This window comes from Rhamphochromis longiceps, linkage group LG16, assembly GCF_057381845.1.
Source record: "Rhamphochromis longiceps isolate RC_006_pf linkage group LG16, R_longiceps_female_GT1.1, whole genome shotgun sequence".
Lineage (NCBI taxonomy): Eukaryota > Metazoa > Chordata > Actinopteri > Cichliformes > Cichlidae > Rhamphochromis > Rhamphochromis longiceps.
In genome coordinates, this window is record NC_140572.1 from 14,094,850 (window position 1) to 14,107,552 (window position 12,703).

General features: G+C 40.1%; 3 protein-coding genes and 1 pseudogene across 4 annotated transcripts; 1 reads left to right on the forward strand and 3 right to left on the reverse strand.

The window, feature by feature from the left end:
- Nucleotides 1-866: 866 nt before the first annotated feature.
- Nucleotides 867-2,029, reverse strand: LOC146650755 (gamma-crystallin M2-like). Of its 2 annotated transcripts, none has more exons than XM_085384009.1 (3): nucleotides 2,001-2,029; nucleotides 1,481-1,748; nucleotides 867-1,139 (listed from the first exon to the last, which is right to left on the reverse strand). In XM_085384009.1, exons 2-3 carry the CDS (start codon nucleotides 1,739-1,741, stop codon nucleotides 867-869), a joined length of 534 nt encoding a protein of 177 aa, XP_085240135.1. In that variant the 5' UTR covers nucleotides 1,742-1,748; nucleotides 2,001-2,029. The 2 variants fall into 2 exon arrangements, with proteins under 2 accessions (XP_085240135.1, XP_085240134.1); XM_085384008.1 differs by lacking the exon at nucleotides 2,001-2,029 and adding an exon at nucleotides 1,813-1,830 and having other exon boundaries at nucleotides 1,481-1,723.
- A 447-nt stretch (nucleotides 2,030-2,476) lies between these two features.
- LOC146650756 (gamma-crystallin S-1-like) lies at nucleotides 2,477-3,203 on the reverse strand. The gene is made up of 3 exons (XM_085384958.1): nucleotides 3,195-3,203; nucleotides 2,824-3,066; nucleotides 2,477-2,749 (listed from the first exon to the last, which is right to left on the reverse strand). The coding sequence occupies exons 1-3, from the start codon at nucleotides 3,201-3,203 to the stop codon at nucleotides 2,477-2,479; spliced, it is 525 nt and encodes a 174-aa protein (XP_085241084.1).
- A 2,232-nt stretch (nucleotides 3,204-5,435) lies between these two features.
- On the reverse strand, nucleotides 5,436-6,560 carry LOC146650757 (gamma-crystallin M2 pseudogene; annotated as a pseudogene).
- Nucleotides 6,561-8,419: 1,859 nt separating this feature from the next.
- Nucleotides 8,420-9,281, forward strand: LOC146650758 (gamma-crystallin M3-like). Its single transcript, XM_085383817.1, has 3 exons — nucleotides 8,420-8,428; nucleotides 8,575-8,814; nucleotides 9,006-9,281. Exons 1-3 carry the CDS (start codon nucleotides 8,420-8,422, stop codon nucleotides 9,279-9,281), a joined length of 525 nt encoding a protein of 174 aa, XP_085239943.1.
- Nucleotides 9,282-12,703: the final 3,422 nt, after the last annotated feature.

Sequence of the window (12,703 nt, forward strand, 5' to 3'; positions counted from 1 at the left end):
AATAAACACTTTCTAACACTGAGTCACGACACTGATGTTATTGAATCTTTGTTAATACTTCTCTGCATCTCTTCAATAGCTGTTCTGTTATGTTTATGAGAATATTAGAGCAGCCGTATTGGTTACTATAAGCATTTCCTCTTCTTTTAGCTGCTCTGTTCAGCGGTCGCCAGATCTGCCTCCATCTCGCCCAGTGCTTAACATCCTTTTCTGTCACACCAACCCTCTCCACGTCTTCCTTCATGACATTCATGAATCCTCTCTGACATCTTCCTCTTTTCCTCCTGCCTGGCAACTCAATATTTTATATCTTTTGTCCAATATGCCCACTATCCTTCTGTACATGTTCCCAACCATCTGTTCAGCCTGAGCTGGTCACTCCCAGAGAAAACCTCAGCATATTCAACTCTGACAGCCTAACGCCTCCAGTGCCACCATCTCCAAACTATACATTACAGTAAGTCTCATTTTCATCTTGTTGCTGTCCTTCTTTCACAAGTCACCCCGACACCCATCCCCACCCACTCCATCCTGCTTATACCTATTCTCAGTGAATTTAATGTAAACAATATTCATAAAATTGTTCAAATTCATTTGGTAATGATGTCATTAATCTGTATTGCTTGAGGAAAAGCTTAGATCAGGTCGTGGATGCAGTAAAGAGGGTGTTACGAGTAAAAGAAGAATTAGAGGAATTTTAAAGTTTAATAAATCATGCTCTTTTTCATCAGGACAGAGGAGGGTTTGAAAATCATTTTACACTTTCCAGCACTCATGAGCATGAAGGGATACACATACTGAGCACAATTCTTTTTTATTAAATGTGCAAAGAACATGAGATAGACTGAAAACATGCGATAGACTGTCTAAATGTCATGGACACGGCGGAAAGACCCCACATTGGGACTCATTGCAGCCCACTCATTGAAGCGGCGGTACTCTCCTCTTTCCAGGAGATACTGGCGTCCACGATAGTTGGGAAGCTCGTAGAAGACCCAGGCGCCATCCTGCACTTGGGCAGAGTGAACCTCCCGGTGGTGCCAGCGGTCGGGCAGGTTGTTCTCATCTTCAGTGCAGTCCAACATCTGACCGCTGAAGTCAGGACGCTCATAAACACGGACCCTGAATGCACCAGAGGTCTGTAATGCAAACATCAGTTCAGTCTGAGTGGTAATACCATTTGTGTTTTACAACAGTGCTAACTGGCATCTACAGCCATGTGAATGCAGTATGCATTTTTAAAAAAATCTATTTGAAAAAGACACTAGCAAATATCCGACATTGATCTTGGAATATAAATCATTTATCATTTCTAAGCTCTTCAGTCTAATTTGTCATAAAACTGATTAAAACCTGAACCTAAGTGAAGACTAACTGGGGTTTTCATTGTCAATAAATGTAACATCTGGAATAGACAGTTAAACTATCACACTAATGACATGAGGTGAAAAGTTACTAAAGACTGATTAATTCCACTCACGTTCCGTATGATCCGACATGACCTGATGCTGTCATTGTAGCCCATCCAGCTCTGATAATGTGGATACTCCCCCCTGGTCAGTATGTACTGGTAGCCCATGTAGTTAGGCCTCTCGTAGAGTACCCAGGACCCACTCTCTACGCGGATAGAGTTGCAGTGACTGAAATGGGCCTTCAGCTCTGGACAGTCACTGCTGCACTCATAATAGCGACCTTGGAAGTTTCTGTCTTCATAAAATACGATCTGTGAATGGATATGCATATTCACACTTCATGCTCGAGGTGCTGCTGCTGCAGTTGAATCTTTAAATCAGATAATGTTCGTCCTCCTACCTTTCCCACACGGTCCATGTTTGGCCCTCACACCAATTTTTGAGCACCGTTTCTTTATCCCACCTTTTACATAGACATTATTGCCTACAGCCTTGGTCCAGATTTATATATGCAGTGTATGTGGGCACACTGAAATGCACTGCCAGGGGCATCATTGTTATTTTAATAGCCTCAGCATTTATATCAGCACAATGGCTGATGCTGCATTTGTTTTAGCTTTATACAGTGTTTACAGTGGCTGACCTTTTGATCTGTCAAAGCCTGATTCCAGAAACGATTTATTGGTCCAATTAAAGTGTCTGCTGCTGCAGCTGCTGCAGCTGCACCTGATGCTGTAAAGTTGGCTTGTGGGCACATAGCAACATGATACTGGCTTTAACTAGGCTTGAGTGGAGGGGACAGGTGATGCTCCACCCTCCATCAGCAACCCCACCTTGGTACAAAGTCAGCTGACAGCTATCACATGAGCTCTGCCAGACGTGGTGTACAGCTACATGTAGAATTAGGAGCAATACAACGTTTGAGAGAATATATATTTTCATTTCCTCTAACTTGTGGTGAAAAGATTGAGATCATGCGATCTCCCCTTAATGTATTCACAAGAAGAGACAAGTGCAATGACACATTCAAATTAAAACAATATATTTGATTAACAGGTCACATTTTAAGCCTTTATGAGTCTTCTGATGGAGCCTACAACTGCTTTCAGAGCTCCCCACTCTGAGCAGTGGTGGTACTCCCCTTTCTCCAGCAGGTACTGACGGCCGCTGAAGTTGGGGTGTTCAAAGAACACCCAGGTCCCCTCTAGAACCTTGCAGGACTGGACTTCTTGCCGGAGCCATTTATCCTGGACTGACTTTATGCTTTCTGTCAGCTCCAGAGATTGGCCAGTAAAGTTAAGTCGTTCATACAGCATCAGCTTGTAGGGCCCTTTGGGCTGAAAGTAAAGAAATGTAGTCAGTTTGACGTGTGACGTGTTTTTCTACTGATCACTTCTAGGCGGAGACTTACATTTCTGATGATCCTGCAGGATCTTACACAGTCATTGAATCCCATCCAGGAGCTGTAATTATTGTACTCTCCTGGACCAATGACATATTGGTAGCCGGTAAAGTTGTTGCGTTCGTACAGAACCCACCAGCCACCTTCTACTTTCACTGAATTGCATCGGCGGATGTAACCATGCAGGTTTGCTGAGTCCCCTTTGCAGTCATAGGACTTTCCTTTGAAGTCCCGATCTTCAAAAAACACAATCTAGAAAGAGCAGAATTATACAGAATTTTACTCGCATCGAATTCAATCTGAATCTGTGTTAACTGAAATATCTACAGCACTAAATTTAGAGCCCAATTAGATCGTCTATGAATGCTGTAAATTCTCACCTTCTCCATCTGCCGAGCCTAAAATACTACACTAAGTTACCAACGTAGTACTCTTTATACATGGCAGAGACAATGCTACCAAATGCATGGTTAGCAGTGCCTGTAACCATGATTACAATTCAAATATTCGTCTAGAGTCTGCCTATTGTTCTTACTCATTGAATTGCTTTTCCGAACACAATGATTGTTTAGCAGTGCCAAGAATCTAAACCTGCTTGGTCTAAACAGATTTGAAGCACAGCTATAAATGTGTGTGTGCAGTTTTGTGTAAAGCTTTTGTTAAGCTGTTGATTATGAAAGTTTGAGTTCAAATAAAATCTATGATCCTTTTTTTAACCTTTTTTCTTTTGTATTATTATCTGCATGCAATCATGGAAACAAGTAGTGTATGTGTATCCTTGAATGATGAAACATTAACTGAACTGGTGTACAGAGGTCCCTCATTTATCGTGGGAGTTACGTTCTAAAAATAACCCACGAGAAGTGAAATCGGCGAAGTAGCGAACTTTATTTTTTACAATTATTATAGATGTTTTAAGGCTGTAAAACCCCTCACTACACACTTTATACACGTTTCTCAGAGAGGCATGAAAATTTTCACACTTTTCTCTGTTGTTTAAACACAAAGTTCAAACCTTGTAGAAAAATAAGTCCAGTATTATATAACGAAACCAAAGGCTCCCGCAGGTGACGATGTTTCGTTGACATTGTTGTGTTTGTTAGGGAGAAAACTTACAAACATACAGTACAGCACATTCAAATATACAGATTTATGTATATTTGAATACGAGGCTGCGAAAAGGTGAACCACGTTATAGCGAGGGACCACTGGACTCACAAATCATATCTCTTAGGAAAAATTCCCAATATCAAAAAAAAAAGAAAAGAAAAAACATATAAAAGTAGAGTATTTTGAGTCAAGTTCCCAATCAGGGAATTTGCTAAAACCAACACTAACAAATATGAGAACATTACAGCAATGTTTTAGTAAGTTCATAACCTTACAAGATCATTATAACCTGTTCACATCCACCAATGACCAGCCAGCAGCTTAGGGTGTGTCTTTGAAATAGAAATAGCTTCAAATCAACTCTCTTAGATGGAGTTCTTCCCTTTATACTACAGGTGTACTATCCATTATTCTATTTCAAATATGTAAGAAGACAAAATGTAACCTAACCCAGAATAGGTCACTTGCAATGTGATGGTTATGTGATGGAAGTTAAGAAATTCAATTATGATGCATTTTATCAATGTAAAAACAATCATTTTAAGTTTAGCCCTATTCATGTTATAGGTTCTATATTGGTACAGTGATTATTGATTTTTGATTTTACAGTTGAAAATGGCCATCTGAAAATGCATTTTTCTGTTATTTTCGTCATGAACCTAAATACTGCAGGATGCCTAAAAATGAAGCTTATGTTATACTCAGTTAATTTGTTTAGTAAAGTTCAGTAACCACAGAGTGATATAGCAACCTAGTGTGTACCACAGAGTGTAATAAACACAGTGTATCAGTGCTTATACAAAAAAGTGTACATACACTTTTCTAAAATGATCAAATGAAAATAAACACTATATCATCGTTTTATATCTTATTTTACATATTTGTACTGAGCCATAGAGTGGAAACGTAAAAACTACAACTTTGCAAGAGGGTCTTTATCTTTATGCAGCCATCATTTCACTCAGCAACATGCATTATTTGAAAATGTTTAACTTTTATGGGTTTGTAAAAGAACTTTCATCTTCCTGTTGTTAAATTTACTTGTTTTTTCTCATCTGATTATGCATATATATAACTAGACCTCTGGGTTGACTTAAGCAACTTCAAAAAAGGTTTAAAGAAGATGAAGGAGAGACTAAAAGCAGCTGACATAACAGGTAATGTAATAAGAAGCAACAGAGGCTGCATTGTTATGAGTAAGAAGGGTATTTATTTATTTAAGTATAGCACTTGGAGTGCTGGAAAGAAGTACAGGGTATAGGAGGGAAAAACAGTGTTGGAGGGAGGAACTTCCGGATCTTCTTCAAGAGTTCTAGAACTTATTTAAAGGTTACAAGACATCCATGGTATCAAGACTCTGTTGGTTGTCTTATCAGCAAGACAACCAACAATAACCAAGCAATGTTCTAGAATACAGAGTCCTGCAGCTTGATCCGTCTGTCAGATTAAGAACATTGTTGGCTTGGATAATTTTTTCACAAGCTGCAGAACCCTACTTTGGTGCTGCTGCTCTAGAGTTCTGTGACCATTCGGAAGGATCCTGCAGCAGGGGAGTTGGCGCCCCAGTCTGTATAGTTGGGGTACTCTCCACGTTCCAGGAAATACTGGTGTCCATGGTAGTCTGGTTGCTCATACAGGACCCATGCACCATCCATCACTACGCAGGAGCGCAATTCCCGAAACTTGAAGGTCTCATAAACTGATGGGCAGTCTTCGACACACTCAGCTGCCTGGCCTCCAAAATCCTGCTTGTCGTAGAATCTGATCTTCCAGGATTTTCCATAGACCTGTAGCAAGTCAAATCTCACAAAATCAAGTTGGTGTTTTGCATTAAATAATAATACTTTGAACTCAAAACTACACATGGTTTCTTGGCTGTTTTCCCACTTTCCTTAAATAATTGATGTGCATTGGCACGGGCATAAAGCACCCAGCTGCCAAATCATGAGCCTTTTATCTCTCCTTTTTGTCTGTTGGTCTTTGACTGATTACTGCTTGGTTGGTGCACTCTGTGGTATTTTGCTGCAGCCAAGCACTCCTCTACAACTTGTTAGAATAGGCTTATTGAACCTTGGAGAAACTGGGTCACATTATGATATTGTCAGAGCTGTTACATTAAAAAGGAAAATCAATTCTAAAGAATGAATGTTAGTGTCTACCGCCTTACGTTTTTAATTGAACGACATGACTTGATGCCATCGTTGAATCCCATCCAATGCTGGTGATCGGGGTATTCACCCGGGCTCAGGATGTACTGGGAGCCTGTGTAGTTGGGATGCTCATACAGCACCCAGCACCCACTATCCACCTTAATGGAATTGCAGCGACTAAAATATGAGGTCAGGTCAGGACTGTCAGTACTGCACTCATGACTACAGCCTTGGAAGTTCTTGTCTTCAAAGAACGCAATCTGGATAGATGAATATACAAAAATTACTCAGTATTTTACAACATTAGAATACTTTGACTTCTTATGCAAATAAGACAGGCGATAGTTTGCACTCTATTCACTCAAACAGCATTTGTTCCTTACCTTCACCATTGTTACTGATATTGCTTGCCTGCCATCCAGCTGCAGCTGTGTTGTGGCTTATATTGAAAAGTAGAATGTGCAGACGAGGGAAAGCTATTGTCATCTAAATTACCTTGATTTGCATATCAGCAAAATGGTTTGGTCAAGTTTGATTTCCCTTTGTCTACATGTGATAGCCTCATATCAAAGAAGTGCCAAATGTGACATGTAAAAGTACTACTACTTGATGATAAATGTGTTGTTGTTTTTTCCACTGAATTCTTAGTCTCGGTCAGCACTCTCTTTTTGTACACCTGGAAATCATTTGGTTATTTATCCACATTTACAGTTTGTTTTTTGCAGGATGAGATAACTAATGCATTTTATCATGAGGGCAAGAAGAAGCAAGGCAGTTATTTAGTTTTGGATGACTGTTGGCTGTATTTAACCCTGAAAATAGGATCTCTTGCTGCTTTTGTCAATAATTTATATCCATATTTGTCTTGTTCTTGTCAGTGATTCATGTATTTTGCACGCTAATCTAAAGACCTTTTCACCTGTAAACAAGTGCGCTCCCACAGACTGCCAAATTAAAGTTTAAATATCTTCTATAATATGACTTGTATAAACAGTGGTACTATTGGACATAATATCCATTAAATTTTCTGTTATTTTCTTTGATGAGCGATCAAAAAGGTTGGTAATTACAGGTCACTGTTGGCTTAGGATGCTCCATGATGGGCATGGTTTCTGATTATAGTACATATTAAATAGAGTTAGACTTAATTTGGTTTTCATTTTAGTTACATTTAATTCAGTAGTCTGATGATCTTGTGTATGTTTAAATACATACAAAAGTTACATAAAAATGCTAAACAGTCATTAAACTAGTTAAAAATGATTAAATACACACTAAACACTCTACGTTAAAGCCATCATTACTGCCAGCGATACACTTAATTGTAAATGCTTTTGGTTTTCTTGTATCTCTTATATAATGCATTGTATACATTGTACACTGAAAAACGTTTTGCTCAAAGCAAATGCAGAAATTCGCTGACTTCTTTAATTTCCATTCTTGCTCTTTTTCCCAAATCTCTTTAACCTTGTGAGGTATAGACCATAATTGATCAGTCATGATCTATTACCCAACCCTCACCCTGTGCTGTCTGTATGTCATACTAATCTGTTCTTATTTAACTGTTCATCAAAGTATTGGCATTTTCAGTTTGTTTTCCTTTTCTCCAAAACATAGAGGATGACTCACAGATTCTCATGGAGACACAGCTGGGAAAAAGCCAGAGAAAAACAAAATATTAGATCTTTGGTTGGTATTCTCAAAATCAAATGCATCTGCAGTGGGGGAAATCAATATTTCCCCCACTGCAGATAGATAGAAAGATTGACTTGATAGACTTGATTTTGCCACCATATAGTTGCCCCTTGCTGACCATTAGAAAGAATGCAGCTTGTATGCACTTCATCACAGGACCTGCAAAACTAATGGGGGAGGGGTGTGTGTGTTTTGTTTTTGTTTTTTTCTTTAAACAGACGTGTTGCATTCCATGGCATTATGATTGCAAATACAAATTTTTGCAGATGCAGTAAAGTAAACCTATGGTCGTTTGAAAATGATGATAGTGAATTCTTACTGGTCTGAATTGATACATCCAAACAAAGTACAACAATTAAGCCAAACACACAGGTTAAATGTGACCAAATGAAGATTTGTGTGAAGACATGTAGAAACTGTAGCTCAGTTCTCCTCCCTCCTCTCCGGCCTTGTGTCTTCCATCCACTTCCCCTCCCTTTGTTCTGGATCGTGATGGCACAAATGAAATTAACAGCGATCGCAGAGCTGCTTATTCATCAGCTTCCAGATAATTTGAATGACAAAACCCTGTTACAGCGCGTATCAAGTATAAAAGCTGTCTGGCAGCCACAGGTTGTTGGACAGTTTCCCACAAATACAGAACATCAAACATGGGCAAGGTATGCAGAGAGCAGACCGGAAAACAAGCACTTTTCAAATTTAAGACAAACTCTGCAGATGAACAATGGAGAGAAATAAAAGAGAAGGTCAGCTCTGACATCTTTTCTAAATCAATTTTGTAAAGTTTTTTCTTTCTTTTCCACAGATCATCTTCTACGAGGACAGGAACTTCCAGGGTCGCTCCTATGAGTGCATGAGCGACTGCTCTGACATGTCCTCCTACCTGAGCCGCTGCAACTCCTGCAGGGTGGAGAGCGGCTGCTTCATGGTCTACGATCGCCCCAACTACATGGGGAACCAGTATTTTCTGAGGAGGGGCGAGTACTCGGATTACATGTCTTTTGGCATGAGTGACTCTATCCGATCCTGCCGATTAATTCCTCAGGTACTCAGGGATTACAACAAGGAAAACATGTCTAGTTCATATAATATCATAGTTTATATGATATTAGAAACTATGATATTGTTGAGCTGATGAAACTGCTTTTCACACACTAAGTCTGCAAATCTGATATCAGCAACATTTCACTGTAGCCTTTAACGGTCCAACGTTTCCTCTCCTCCTTTAACTAACAGCACAGAGGCTCTTACAGGATGAGGATCTATGAGAGGGAGAACTTCCAGGGCCCGAATCACGAGCTGATGGACGACTGCGACAACATCATGGACCGCTACAGCCTGTCTGACTGCCAGTCATGCAATGTGATAGATGGCCACTGGCTGATGTACGAGCAGCCCCACTACAGAGGCAGGATGGTCTACCTGAGACCTGGAGAGTACAGGAGCATGAGAGATATCGGATATAGTGGCATGAGGCTCAGCTCTGCTAGACGTATAATGGATTCCTGTTGATGCAAAGGAAAATAATGCGCTGAATAATAAAGTGAAAGATTAAACTAATGCCATCTGATATTGAGTAGATTTGTGATGTACGTGTGTGCGGGTGGGTGTGTACGTGTTTGTGTGTGACTGTGTATTCATATCTCTGTGGGGACCAAAACTGTAAGTTTACTATACTTTTGGGAACCAACAATTCTTATGGGGACAGAATCCCAGTCCCCACAAGTTTAAAGGTATTTTTCAGACTCAAAATGTGGTTTTAGTGTCAGGGTTACAATTAGGTTATGGTTAGGGTAAGGAGCTAGGGAAGGCATTATGTCAGTTAGACGTTCCCACAAAGATATGAATACATGGTAGTGTGTGTGTGTGTGGGGGGGGGGGGAGTCGGGTGTCAACTACACTGTAATATATGAACTCATGCTAAAAAGCACACTACAGAGCTATAATAGCATACATAATAGAGGGATATTCAATTCCTCTAATTTCTAATGCAATTCTAGTTTATTTATAATAATCACAAAAATAGTTGCCCCAATCTCCATTAGAGAAGATCCTACAATGCATACAATAATAATACAAGAGCACATGTGTAACTTAAGACAGTATTATATCTGCTATGAAAATATCATGTTGCAGAAATATGTACAAAATGCAGTTAAATTACACATTGTCACAACAGTGTATATAAAAGATGTGTGCCTTAAACCAGATTTCTTTCTCCAACAGGAGGTGCCGCCTCTTGTTGCAAAAAGAATTGCAAAAATCTAAAATAAAATTCCCATTTATTTCTCTTGATCTCAGGCCAAACTAAACAGTTCATGATCTCAAGTTTCTTTATATCTAGTTTCAAGTCATGCTTCTCCTTTTGTAAAATATGGTCAATATGAGAGTCAAAATGATAAAAAAGCAGGATATGCATTTCCTTGATTGTCATGTCATGTTTCAAAAGCAATGGTGAAGACACTCTGGATTTTATATGCTACACAGGTTACAACACACAGTTTAGACTGAATGATTTGTATTCACAATAAATGTTATTAGTAATATCACACATACAATTAAACACGCTTCTTCTGGGCTATAGTCTCAGCAGCATATTAAACATATCAGCTCCCCATAAGGAGAATCACGTGCTAACGGCTGTCTAAATGACTCGGGTAAAGTTTGTAGCATGCGTGCTTGTTGTTTTTGTCTGCTTCCACTTGTCTTTGCACTAGGATGCTGTCGGAGTAAATGTGCAGTCATATTCGTTGTGTTCCCACTAGTGCTGTCAGCGTTAATCTCGTTTAAATGACGTTAACGGCACAACACGGCAAATCTCCGTTAACGAGCTACCGTGGATCGCCCCGTGCGTGGGGCTGGACAGCCAACACGTTAACGAGCTAACTGCGCTAACACACTAGCTCCCACCCATGTAATTGAGCATTGCGTGGCGTAGTTCCAAACACCAGATCTGAATGAGGGTGGGGGAGGTTCAATTTGCCATGTTGCAAGGAGAGCTTAACTTCTGTCTCGCTGGCTTGCCCTGCGCTCAGTGAATCTGCGTTCGACTACTCCGCCTAGGCTGCACTGTCGAGCGCAGATCCACTGAGCGCTCAACACAGACAGCATCGTCAGAAGGAAAGTTGATAAAATAAATTTAAAGTTTTGTATTGTTCGATACATATGTGTACCGAACCGAAAGCACTGTATCGAACGGTTCAATATCGATACGAGTATCGTTGCACCCCTAATAGATATATATGGATATAGACAGTGTTGGGAAGGTTACTTTTAAAATGTATTCCGTTACAGAATACAGAATACATGCCCCAAAATGTATTCTGTAACGTATTCCGTTACGTTACTCAATGACAGTAACGTATTCTGAATACTTTGGATTACTTAATATATTATCATGCTTTTTACAACAACGTGAATGTACTATTGCTGTGTGATTTATTACTATTACTGAAGGTCCGCGACTCTGAACTGTAGTAAAGGGACCTCTGACTAATACGGCGGGGTCCCTGTCGGCTCATAGCCGAAAAATAGCTTTACTTTGTTGTGTGGGTCAATTTTTCTTGCGAGAGACAGAGAGAGGCGTTGAAAGACTGCTCCAACGGAACTTATTGTTTTCGGAGGAAAACACGAACACGGTGTACAGTCGAGTCTTAATAGCTTACTTACAACTGGGCTCGTCAGGCACTCTTCTTGGCTGAAGTGGTTATTATTACATTTACATGCTTCCAGCTCCCGTTTTTCCTCGATGACAACTCGTACCTTTCCACTCGCCTTTTTCTCCCTCCTCGCACTCACAGACATATAACGTGTATGGCAGTGCATTCTCCCTGCAGCACGGACTACACTGCCCATAATGCTACATTCTTTAGAGCTATGCTTGTAGCATTCTGCCTGTTAGCTTAGCACAACAACAACAACAACAACAACGAAAAGGCGCTCTCTCACCCAGGAAACACACAGTCGCAGAGAGAGAGAGAGAGAGCGTCACCATGTAACCATGGCAACCGTAACGCTGCCGCCTGGAACAACAGAACGTAGCTGTCAAACAAAACCCAAACAGTCCTGACCCGCGACAAAATGAAACAGGAAAGTACCGCAGTGTAATCCATTTATTTCAACAAAGTAACTTTATTCTGAATACCACCTTTTTAAACGGTAACTGTAACGGAATACAGTTACTCATATTTTGTATTTTAAATACGTAACGGCGGTACATGTATTCCGTTACTCCCCAACACTGGATATAGATACATACAATGCTGAGGATGATGTACATCAGAGGTCCCTAACCTTTTTTTTGCTACGGACCGGTTTATGTCTGACAATATTTTCACAGACAGGCCTTTAAGGTGTCGCAGATAAATACAACAAAATAAAAGCAGTACTGGTACCAAAAAAAAGACGATTTATTCATAACACACGGGAAAAGACCCAGGGATAAAAATGATAAAAACAAATAATGATAAAAACTGATTAAAAACCCCGAAAACCATCAATTTCACACCCAAGCCTCAACTCTCGCAACCCGGTACCAAACGACTCACGGACTTGGCCTGGGGTTTGGGGACCGCTGATGTACATGATGCAGTGGTAGACCGTGATCACCAGTCAGTATTGGTAACTAGTAAATGTGTTTGCGGAGATGTAAATGCTGTGATGTAAAAACTACAGTCTTTTCTTCACAAATGTAACTGTGTTTAAATCTAAAGTTGAAGCATTTGTACATTTGATCAGTTGCTCAGCTCTGATATGCATTCACATAAGAGTAACAGAGTGCTTTTCAACACACAGCAATCACTGACAGTACAAAGAGTCCCAGCTGATACATCTGTTCACTGTCACCCACCTGTACCCCATATGAGAGCCACAGAGGTTGGCACTGCACCAGATGCATACAGTCTGGAATAATAACCATTTACAGAGCGATTTAA